This window comes from Telopea speciosissima, chromosome 1 (genome assembly GCF_018873765.1).
Source record: "Telopea speciosissima isolate NSW1024214 ecotype Mountain lineage chromosome 1, Tspe_v1, whole genome shotgun sequence".
Classification (NCBI taxonomy): Eukaryota; Viridiplantae; Streptophyta; class Magnoliopsida; order Proteales; family Proteaceae; genus Telopea; species Telopea speciosissima.
In genome coordinates, this window is record NC_057916.1 from 55171697 (window position 1) to 55184028 (window position 12332).

General features: G+C 38.3%; 1 protein-coding gene across 3 annotated transcripts in view; it reads right to left on the minus strand.

Annotated features, from left to right (window-relative positions):
- LOC122646826 (double-strand break repair protein MRE11-like) overlaps positions 1 to 12332 on the minus strand; it is a 46725-nt gene that overhangs the window by 16303 nt on the left and 18090 nt on the right. For 2 of the 3 annotated variants that reach the window (XM_043840442.1, XM_043840435.1), the window contains exons 14-15: positions 477 to 539; positions 328 to 391 (exon numbers count right to left, since the gene is read on the minus strand). In XM_043840442.1, coding sequence (XP_043696377.1) covers positions 328 to 391; positions 477 to 539 — 127 coding nt within the window. The remainder of the gene's footprint in view (positions 1 to 327; positions 392 to 476; positions 540 to 12332) is intronic. The other variant, XM_043840448.1, reaches the window with a different exon arrangement.

Below are 12332 nucleotides of genomic sequence, written 5' to 3' on the forward strand. Positions count from 1 at the left end.
ATTACATTCCTAGTTACATTAGATCTTTGCTTTCCTATTTTAGACTAGGATTGTTTTTCCTATTCCAACTATGATTGTAACTATTTTGGTTCAATTAATACATACGTTGGGGGGAGACTGCAATCTATCGGTTGCCTCTCTCCTTTGGCAATCTCCTTTTCTCCATCTTCTTCTCTTCTCTCTTACCTACTTCTAGATACTGGTTACAGATCCTTGGTTTTGTCACAGAACTCAAGAACCAACACAGGCTCCTTATGCTAGGAATGCAGGAGCCTTTCTTGCAAATTGCAATGTGTAAACAAAAACCCAACAGAAAAATTTAATTACCTCCATGAGATTGATGCCTTTTGCTAGCCTTCGAAAAAATAAGAATGTCCTGTGGATTTGCAACCTACAGTCCAACAAAATCCATTAAACACCAAGAGAGAAGCAACTTTGGTTTCCATATATTATGAAGAAACAAAAAATGGAAGTACCTTCCCCACATACTTTTGTCCAAACCTTTGAGGATTTATTGTCATAAACCCAGAGTAATCTACCTATCAAATTGAACAAAGGAGCTGATTACAGCAAACTTCATAGGGAACTAAAGAAATAAAAGTTGTATACTACACTTTTTTCCATTGCAGGAACATGAAAGCACACCAATTAAAAAAGACTCAAAACTGAAATGGAATCAGCGAAGCACTTTTAACCCCATACACAAGTATAGAGAAAGTTTCCATTATGAGATCACCAGTTATCAACTGGTTACAGTCCATAAAGGCTTCATTAATTGATACAGAAATTTCATATACATCAAGAAAAATGAGAATTTTAAAAGATTGTGCAATTTTTGGGGTTTTTTTTTTTTTTTGTCAGAACACATGGTAAGGTGCAAATCTCTTGCTACCTCCCACCCCCCCCCCCCTTGAATTTTCTGTTTTTATCAAACAAAGCAAGAGACAAAAGCATGCATATACCAAATTCATGCATTTGAACAAGTTTAGAAGATTTGTGAGCCAATGATTTCCCCAAATTTCACTTATCACAATGCATTCAATTACAACTCTCCCCGGAGGGGAGCTGAAAGCTATCTATTTCTCAAAATTTAATTCCTTGTTCAGTCTATTCCATAAATCAGGCTATGGGGGTAGGTATGTAATTTGGCTACGTGAATCAATATAGGGGATAGAAGTCTATTCTCTCCAAACACATTCTACCGCCAACTCTTCTCTTCTCTTCTTCTTCTCCTTCTACCTCCATTTCTCATCTCTCATCTCCTCTCTTGCCCTCTTGTTCTTTTGCAGCCTTGGTTCAGCACTGTGGTTATAAAAAAAATATTATATCAAGCACAGAGGGCTAGAGATGAAGCTTCTTCCCACCAAGAACCTCCTAACCCGTAAGCTCAAGAGGATAGTAGATCTTTTCTCCTAAATGAGTTGGATCAGACAGCATAGTTGGGCCTCATCTGAACTCAAAGAGGTTGAATTCTTTTCAGAGGCGGAGAATCGACCCAGTTGGTTGAACAAATATGACAGCCAAAGACTAAGAAATACAGTTCAACCAATCTGGTCCATAGTTGTCAAGGCGCCGCTTAGGCATCCAAGCAGGTTTTGTTGGGGCCTAGACGACCTCCGCCATAGTGCAAGGCGCCTTGCACTGGTTTTTATTTGGTATCTAACCCAGTATTGGCCCTTATTTATGCCAAATATCATATAAGTAAATGTTTTATATTAGGTATTTCATTTATTTAAGATATTATTCATAAATAAGCAAATACCCCCTATTAAAATCCAATAAAAATAGTTAAAAAATCAAATTTCAAAAGGATAAAAAGTCAACCCCCCAGTTCAAGAACAACAATTAGATTTTCGACGGTAGGTAAAATTTTCAACTTTCTAATGCTGGGGTTTTTCTCAAATCTTAAAATTCTATAAATCCTAATATGGTAAAACATTGCTAAAGAACAGAAGTGCAGTAAAACATTCATTTGTTTTGATGTCTAAAAAAATATTTTCATTCAGAGCAATTTTGACAACATTCCGCATACCAAATAAGGTTTGGCTAGAACATAACTTCTTCAATATATATCAAATTTAAGCAATTTTGGATTTGTTGGAAAGCTGGTTTTGTGCTCTACCTAATACTAAAAATCTCATGTAAAAATAAAATCATTTGACTAGTCAAACTTCTTATTTCTTAATGTTTATTTTTTATGATATAAGGTATATATTGTAGCATACTAAATAATGTTAGAAAAGGAGGAAATAAAAAATAACACTTGGGGGCACCTTGGTCGCCTAGGCGACGCCTAGACGGGCGCCTTGTCGCCTAAGCGCTTAGACACCCCTCCAGCACCTTGGGTCTCTTTGCCGCCTTGACAACTATGGTCTGGTCATTGGTAACTGATGGTAAATGGATTTTTTCAATTCACAGGGTATTTATGTCCTTTTAAATATATTAAATTACAGCTGTTAGAGCTGTGGGTACCATTCCATTTGGGCTACAGCCTGAGAGTGTACATATAGGTGCTTCTCTAGTTCCTGGTTAGAACGTCGTCTTTGAGAGGGCCTGAGCGTGGGTTTAGTTTAAGAAAGTAATTTAAGTTATTTAATTACAGTGGTTATTATTTGTTACGAAGTTAAGTCAAGTGGGATTCTCTTCTTTTTTTTAAATTAAAGAGTTGTAATCCTTCCCATCAACAATGAATAGAATTGGTACTTTTATATCAGAAAAAGTTGAGAGTTGTGGTGAAGATATTATTTAATTACATTTGTTATCAGTTGTAGGAAGTTAAGTCAAGTGGGATTGTTTTTTATTTTTATTTATTTTTTTATTAAAGAGTTGTAAACCTTCCCATTAACAGTGAATAGAATTGGTACTTTTTTATCAGAAAAAGTTGAGAGTTGTGGTGATGCACTTACAAGGGCCTACATCTGCAAGAGGAAGAAGAAGCAGCCCTAGGAGTAGGGCCTGTTTGGAGCCTTAGTTTATTTTTGCATTTGTAGTTTCCATACTTAGTTTATTTTTTAGTCTAATTGTAAACTTAAATTCAACCGGTTCAGACCATGGTCCAATTTAAGTGATTTAATTCTACTGGTTGCTTAGGGAATCTTTTTATTTAAGTTGTTTTAGTTCCACCCCTCCATGATTTCTGTAGAGGGTGTGATTTGTAATAGGTTTCAACCTAGTGATCATACTCCTAGGTTGAATAGGAATTGGCTATTGGCCAAGTTATAAATAAAACAAATCGTGGGAGGCTCCCCCACAATTCAGAATTCAAAAATTAATCTCATTGCCTGCTACCTTTGCTACTGCTGCCATGCCCAATCGAGTGTTGCCTTGTGGGTCACATCAAGATGAAAGGACTGGTGGATCTCCAATTGACTCCTTGCATCTTGTAGATCGGGAGGACCTGCTACTTGTCTTTAAGCTGCTGTCATTGAAGATCTGCAATTCCAAGTAAGTGGTTACTGTTATTAGCCATTCCCCTTCTTCTTATAATCCTCTAAACCTAGCCCCATCAATCCCCCTTGCCATCCACCATTAAAACCCATCAATCCATTAAACCCTAGACCTTCTACATTCTGTCCAGCACAATTCCAGCATCCAATTTCATTCAAATTTTAACTACAGTACCCTCACATCATCCCCTCCACTCGATCCTAAACCCAGGCCCATCCCATCATCTAAACCCTAATTCCCCTCAACTCCCATTAAAATCCAAAGCCCTAAATTACAGTTCAGCTACATCTAGCCATCATCAGACCTCCATACCTTGGCCAAGTGACCCTCTCTACTCCTAGAGAACTCAACCTGAAGCCCTTGCCCTAAATCCATCCCTAAACCCTAGAATCCCTCACTCTCATCTTTCCCAAAACCCGAAACCCTAACCCTAGTTGCTGCCCAAATACACCTAACCTATTTCTACCCACCAAAATTCATAAAACCTAATTCATTAGACTCCCCTACACCTGCCTAGCTTTACCATATAAGATACACCCTCATTGACCTAATCCTAACCCTAAACTTGACCTAAAACCTCAATTCTGCCCCCATTGAACCAGCAGCTCTATAGATCCTGGTTGTTTAGCTCCTAGTACGTCTTCTACCTATCTAGGACTACATTATATGGTGATGCAACCCCAGGTTCCAAAACCCTAAATTTGGGTTGTATGGGCCCACCCAAGCGAATAAAATTCCAAATATAAGTAGTGACAATTCTAAAAATAAATGGAAATTTTGGACCCTTTTTGGGCAAGATAATAGAATAAGAGACTCAATGTTGTAATTAAATCTAGAAGAGGGGATCTTTTCTGGAATTCAAAAATAGAAAGGGAAAATATCAGAAAAAAAAACTTAAGGAGGAAGGGATTAGGGATGCTTTCTTCCTCCTCTCGATAGGTAGAAACTTTCTCATAGTTGTCAAGGTGTCGCCTAGGCGTCCAGGTGCCTTTCTCTCGCCTTGTTTACTGGTGCCGCCTTGTTTTTTAAACCCCCTCGATCGCCTTTGCTCGCCTAGGAGCCTTGACAACTATGGTAGAAACCAGCAGTAACCCACCTCAGCTCAGGTTGATGGAACTCACGTGATATGAGTCCAATCGAAGTTGAAAATTTAGGGTTAATTTCTAACACCTAATCCTATGAAATGCAAGTGATAGCAGCCCCAACAGATGCCATATAAAGAAATATTTTATTCTGCAACCAGTTCCAGCGGAAGAACAAAACTTGAACTGAGTTTCAATTCGAAACTCTCAATTCCCATTGTGTTTCTTGCTGGAGCCTAGCAGGTGTGGGGATTGATCTCCCAAAGTTGTAAAGAGAGAAAGAAAGAGGTGAGGGGGATAGTGGCTACCCAAGGTATCGCTGGAACAGAGCAGGGGAAGAAAAGAGGAAGAAATCAGAAGAACAGAAAAATAATAAGGAAGACGGGAAGATTGCACCTATGGGGGAGAGATCAAAGGACGAGGAAACCAAGAGCACCGATCGGCTCTGGTAAACATTCCACGCACACAACCACTCAAACAAAAATTCAATATTCCATCTTCAATCACTTTATTTCGTTGGATTGCTTACAGATATAAAAAGAAAGACCCTTATAGAAAGTAAACAGAATTAGAAAGCAAATTGGACTCAATCCCCCCCTACTCTACCAACACTACCTAAATTCTCATATAAAGTTAATTAAAAATATAAAATAACCCCAAATAAATAAACCCCTAAATATCCTACTGGATCTAAACCAGATTTGGACCCAGTTCATCTTGGTCTGAGCTTCAAAACCGGTTTGTGCCAGTCCACAGGAGCACTACAGCATCATGTGGACTCATTTCTCCCTCTTTCTTCCCCATCAATCTCTGTTCTTTTTCCCCTTTTCTCTGCAGATTGACCGCTATTTCTTCCCTGCTATTGATCTTTTCTTTACCCTTGGCAGCGGTTAGGTTTACCTTCTTCATTCTCCCTCTATTACTTTCTCCTTCCTGTTGATAGGCAATTTCTTGCTCTACCTATTGGCTGTTGCAGTGCTGGAACCAGATCTGAATCATCCTTAATGATCAATAGTAGTTCTGTATATTGGTCATTAAGTCCCCGATCTGTCATTTGCATCTGAAAATTTATTGTTAGTCCTTTTATATATTCCATCTGATTTCAAATATGCGAATTAGTTTCATATTCTTATTCTGCTGAAGTTCAGATTTATTTATCTGTCATATCCATAGTTGTCATGGCGTCCTGGCGCTGGAGAGGGCTGCATGGCGACCTACGCCATGGCGACCCTCTTTGATTTCTTCTTCCTGACTCTCTTTCCCTCTTCGATTTCTTCTTCCTGTCTTCGATTTCTTCTTCCCTCTTCGATTTCTTCTTTCCCTCTTCAATTTCTTTCGATTTCTTCTTCGATTTCTTCTTCCTGTCTTCTTTCCCTCTTCGATTTCTTCTTCCTGTCTTCTTTCCCTCTTCGATTTCTTTCGATTTCTTCTTTCCCTCTTCGATTTCTTCTTCGATTTCTGAATTTTCTTCTTAAAATTTGAGAAACAATAGAGAAAAAATAAAACATGGCTTGAGTATACATCTATTAACACATTAAAAATAGAGAAAATAAAAAATAAAACATGGTCGACATGCTCGCCATGGCAACGCCATGGCGGGCGACATGTCGATATATCGACGTGACACCCCTCCACCGACTTGGATCGCCGTGACGCCGTGACAACTATGGTCATATCTCCTGTTATAATCTACTTCTTTCCTTATTGAATCCATTCAAATCAGTACTTTTACATCACATTTGTGGGGCCTGCGAGTAGATTGGAATCCACATATTCTCTAACAGAGAACTGTTGGATACCATGCTGCATTAGTAGGGGGGGTTGGAATTTAAGATTTATTAGGAGTAAAATTAGTAGTTTCTATGTAAAAAATGTTAGAGATACTTATGGGTCCAGGAGTTACAAGTTAGTTTATTTTCTAAGTTTACAACAACAACTATGCCTTATCCCAACTAAATGGGGCCGGCTACATGGATCCGTGCAAATCCAAAGAAAATAAATAATACAAGTACAAAGAGAGGAACTTGATTACACCTAAATTGGGGAAACAGCCACTCAGCAATATCCCACCTAAATGGGGTCAGCAACATGAATCCTTGCCCTCCAATCAGCTCTATTCAAGGTCATACTCGATACCAGACCTAAACTATGCATGTCTTTCCTCACTACTTCTCCTAGGGTCATTTTCAGCCTGCCCCCACCTCTTTTGGCTCCTTCGATTTGGATCAGATCACTCCTCCATACTGGGGCATCCCAAGGCCGCCTTTGAACATGGCCATACCACCTCAAACGACTTTCTCACAGCTTATTATGTATCGAGGAAACTCCCAACTCAGCTCTAATATGGTCATTTATTACTTTATCCTCCCTAGTTTTACCGCACATTCATCTCAACATCCTCACCTCTATTACACTGAGTTTATCTATATCATGTTTCTTACCTACCCAACATTCTGCCTCGTACATCATAACCGATCAAACAACTGTCCTATAGAATATTCCTTTAGGTTTTAAAGGAATACGGCAAGCACACGACACTCTAGTCACACCTTCATCCATCCCACTTTAATTCTGTTCGAAACATCATCCTCTATACCACCATCTTTATTAAGGTTGACGCTAGATATCTAAGTAATCACTTTGCGGTATCTCTCTCTCTCTCATCAATATTTACCATTTCATTATCTGTACTAGTGGAGCTAAAGTTACACACCATATTCTTCGTCTTCGATCTACTTATTTTAAAACCTCTTGATTCCAAGGTTGAACTCCATAACTCCATCTTAGCGTTAATCCATGCTTTAGTCTCATCCAGCAAAAAGCATACATGATGGAACTTCATCTTGAATGTGCCAGGTAAAATCGTCCATGATAAGCGCAAACAAATAAGGGTTTAGAGCTGATCCTTGAAGTAACGCAATTGTAATTGGGAAATCACTACCTTGACCTCCCACTGATCTCACACTGCTAGCCACACCCTCATACACAAAAAAAAAAAAAAAAAAAAAAAAAAAAAAAAAGGGTGTACCCAAAGCACGAGGCTCCCGTCATTGCGGGGTCTGGGGAGGGTCATAATGTACGCAGCCTTACCCCTGCTTACGCTGAGAGGCTGTTTCCAGACTTGAATCCATGACCACTTGGTCACAATGGAGCAACCTTACCGTTGCATCAAGGCCCGCCCTCATACTTTAATTATATCTACATACTCACTCGACATCTTTTTCTTCTCTAGTACATGTCATATTAATTCTCTAGGGACTCTGTTATGCTTTTTAAGGTCAATAAAGACCATATGGAGATCCTTCTTGCAAACTCTAAATCTTTCCATGAGCCTCCTGAGTAAGTAAATGACTTCCAATGTGGATCTACCTGGCATAAATCCAATTGGTTCTCTGAGATAGTAGTTTCTCTCCTCAGGTAGGCTTCAATAATGCTCTGCCATAATTTCATAGTATGACTCATCAGTTTTATGCCTCTACAATTACTACAGTTCTGAATCACCTTTATTTTTATTGATCGGTAGTCGGTACCACAATGCATATCCTTCATCCATCAGGCATTTTTCTTGTGCTCATAATTTAGTTAAACAGTTTGGTTAGCCAAGATAAACCACAAGCTCCAAAATTCTTCCATACTTCTATCAGGACCCCATCTGGGCTTGGTGCCTTGCCTACTTTCATCTTTCTTAAGGCTTCTTTAACATCGGACACCCTAACCTTTCATATATATTTATGGTGTGTGGTGTCTGGATGAGTAACGTAGTCTTCTGATCAATCCTATTTGTATTGTCTCCATTTAGTAGGCCGTAAAAATACTCTTCCCATCTCTTCATAATGTCCTCATCCCTTCAATCAAATCCAAGATTGCTAAAATCTGATTTATATTGAAGGAGTTATGTACCGGTCAAACAAAATTTGGTGTGCACAAATGCGGTCAAAATCGTGCTAAATGAAAAAAAATTTAGACATCAAAAGAAATGAATATTTTACAACACTTCTGGTTTTTAGCAATTTTTACCATATTAAAGTTCCTTAGATTTGAGAAAAACCCCAGCATTTAAAAGTTGAAAATTGCACCTACCGCCAAAAATCCAGTTTTTGTTCTTGAACTGGGGGGTTGACTTTTTATCCTTTTGGAATTTGATTTTTCAACTATTTTTATTGGATTCAAATAGGGGGTATTTGCTTATTTATGAATAATATCTTAAGTAAATGAAATACCAAATATAAATACATTTACTTGGCATAAATAAGTGTCTGTCGTGACAACTATGATTCTCAGTACATTGTGCGTACACGGCATTATTGGTGGAGAAGAAGCAATCAATGAATAGATCTCTTTACTTGTATGACTTTCAGTAAACTTGGCTCAAAAACCATAAGTACCACTTTAAGTGTTTTGTTTTTTTTTTGTGAACATAGTTTATGCATTATGTTTTGTATACAAAAAAACACAGTTCTGGGCCTCAAAACCTCCAGCTCGAGTTGGCTGGGAAAAAATCACAGGTTTGGATCAAGTTTCGACCATATCTTGGTTTCTGGCAGGTCGGACCCGAGTTTTAGAACCTTGGCAGGTATTAGGGAAGAGAATAGATCTGACCGGTTATTTGAGAATGAATGAAACAGAAATAAAGATAATTGACCTGTGAACTTGAATAAAATAGAAAGAAATAAGGTATAATATGGCAGGAACAAGCCTGCGGTGGTTTTGAAATCCACCAAAAGCTGTGAAGAAAATCCATTCTTCCACTGAGGAATCCACCTTAGCTCTCACTTAGAATTCACCAAGCACACTACTGACTCCACAGCAACGAATATTCAAAAAATTGAACTAGTATATTACTTCAAATCAATGGGGAACCATAGGCCTTTACATCTATTTATAGTGTAAGCTACCCCAAATATGATAGCATAAGGACTCAATTACAGATTAGCTTATCCAAAAGAAAATAATAAAAACTGCAACCTAGCTCTCTTTGGTATAGTTTAAATTTATGTTTATCTGACACATAAACATAAATAGATGTGTTTGGTATGATTTATGATCCCTATTTCTCATTAAAATAAATCAATATAAGCATAAATTCATAAACAGCTTGAGAGTTGTGTATGATTTATCACCATAAACTGTTAATGTTTGTTTATGCGGGTACCATTAATGAGCATGTGCAGAATTGCTACTTAAGTGAGGGTACATTGGTAAAATTAATGAAAAGTAGAACACAGCCTCTCTTTTGCCCCTCTCTCTCTCTCTCCAACCCCACCCCGCCTTCACCATAATACATAATATATTCTTCACTTAAGCATACCAAACCTATTTTTCACTATATAATCTATTATGTCTAGTAGTAACCAAATGATTATTGTTTATAGCCCATAACCTATTATCATAATTGATTATTCATAATTAGGTCATAAAAATAAATATAAACTATGCCAAAGAGAGCCAAATTCATTAAAAGACCAACTCTAGAAATAATTATAAGTTGGATTGCCAACATCATGCCTATTCCAGCTAGAAATAAGATAATATAAGACGAAATAAAATAGAAAACGACTACTACAACCCCAACTAATCCCGTATTCCTACCTCCTACCCATATTTTGGGCCCATTAAAGTGTCCTATTACAACAAAAGCCCCTTTCACAGTTTGACCAGACTAACTGATGCAGGGCATCCTTTTTGTTGAAATATGTGTTTATAGGGGCAGATAGGTCTTTTTACTTTGTTTTATTTCAGTCCTTTGTTATGTCAGTTTGGTGTAGGGGCAGTTCTGTCCTAAGTCCTTTTTATTTTGATTATAAATATAACAGTGGCTGACCTGCGATAGATCATTCAGTTCTACAGCAGGTCCCCTTCTCTCTTGGGATTTGTGTGTTGTCTCCTCATTCTTCTTCTCTTCTTTCTTCTTCTCCTGTCTCTGGTCTGATTAATTAGTTCTTGATATTATAACATGGAATCAGAGCTCTTTTAATCAGATTGGAGTGCTGCCCACAATTCTCAGATTGGAGTGCTGCCCACGATTCTCTTCTGATTTCTCTTCTGATTTCTCTTTTTCGATTTCCTCTTGTGGTGTGCAGCTACCTATAGCTGCCCTTATCATGGTGTAAATCCACTCCTATTGAAGATTAATGGAGTGTTTTTTATTATTATCTACCTACTGTTGATGGCTGATTAGAGTTCTACATCAACCACACTCAAAGAATGCTAGAATCGATGTCAGGATAAAACCCAGACAAATATCGATCTCATCTGGGAAGGTTAATTTTTGGAGTTCTGCGATTCAGATCTGCATCTATATTGTTTTTACTGCTTCTGGTTATTGATTGCAACTGGGATTGGCTGGTTTTGCTGCATATTCGAAGGTCTTGCTCTTCTTCCCAGAAACCCTGATATCGATCCTCTTTTCTTCCTTGGCTGGTTCCTTCAGGTGTGGCCTTGCTGCTGGTTGGTTCTTCTCTTCCCTGCTGCAGATTACATACTTAATTATTAGTTGTTGTTGGTTCTTTTGCTGCTATCCCCTTCCCTCACTTCAGAATCAATTGCTGCCCTGGCAGCTTGCTTATTGTTCTTATCGATTCTTGAAGTACATCTACTATGGCTGATACGAAGACCCCCCATGACAACATCAATGTTCAGATTACCTCCATAAAGTTGAAGGGGAATTTCAATTACTTACTTTGGGCACAAGCTGTCCAAGTTTACATCATAGCTAAGGACAAACTTAGCTACATTACCTCTCCTCCTCCAGAACCTAATTGTAAGTATTACAGCACCTAGATGAAGGAGAATGCTATTATCTTAATTGTAATGGAACAGCATGGATCCGTATATTACTGTCAATGTCATGTTCCACACCACTGCAAAGGGAGTGTGGGATGACCTAAAGGAGACATACTGATGCAGATTTATCACCAAACTGGGCTTCTTTTATTAGGAATAAGTCTAGGGTTGGGTTACATGCATATTGGACCTTTGATCCCATGGGTTTCTAATGTAATAGGCCACTTTTATGGGCCTAAAATATGGGTAAATAGGTTGCATACGGGATTAGATCCCACACTTAGTTTTATTTCCATACTTAGCTTTTTATTTGGTGTTTTAAATTGAACCGGTTCAACCAATGGTTCAATTTAAGTGATTTTATTAGTTTTTCTTTTAGTTGTTTAGTTGGGCTGGATTAGGACTCTATTTTGAGTCTATTTCAGTTTCCTAGTCAATTTAAGTTAGCTAATAGGTTAGGGATAGGATTAGGCCTTTCCTTTTTAGTGTCTAAGTCTATTTTTGAGTCTTCTATATAAGTTTGTAAGGGAGGCCAGCATTGGATACGAATTTTGATTAATAAAAACTCAGCTTTATGCTTGCTGCCTTTGTTGCTGCTATTCTCTCCTATGAGATCCATTCTTGTGAGTCATATCAAGACATCCCCCCCCCCTGTGAGTCATATCAAGGATTGAAGGACTGGAATCCCCAATGACTCTTTGCATCTTGAAGATCGGGAGGTTTCTTCTAGTCTCAAGCTGCTGCCATTGTTCTTTGTAATCCAGTGAGTTTGAAGTTGTAATTTTTATTTTAACCTTCTTCTTCTAACCCTAGCCTGCCTATACTGTTCAGCATTCCCCTCCATTAAACCTACTCCAATTCCCTCTCCATCCATCAAACCTAGCCCTCCATTAAACCTGCAACTTCTTCCTTCAAATCATAGCTTAGTTTCTAAGCAACCATCATCCCACCATCAGATCTGTCCCAAACCTTCAGCATACATCCACCACATTCCCCCCTACACTCGATCATACTTTCAGC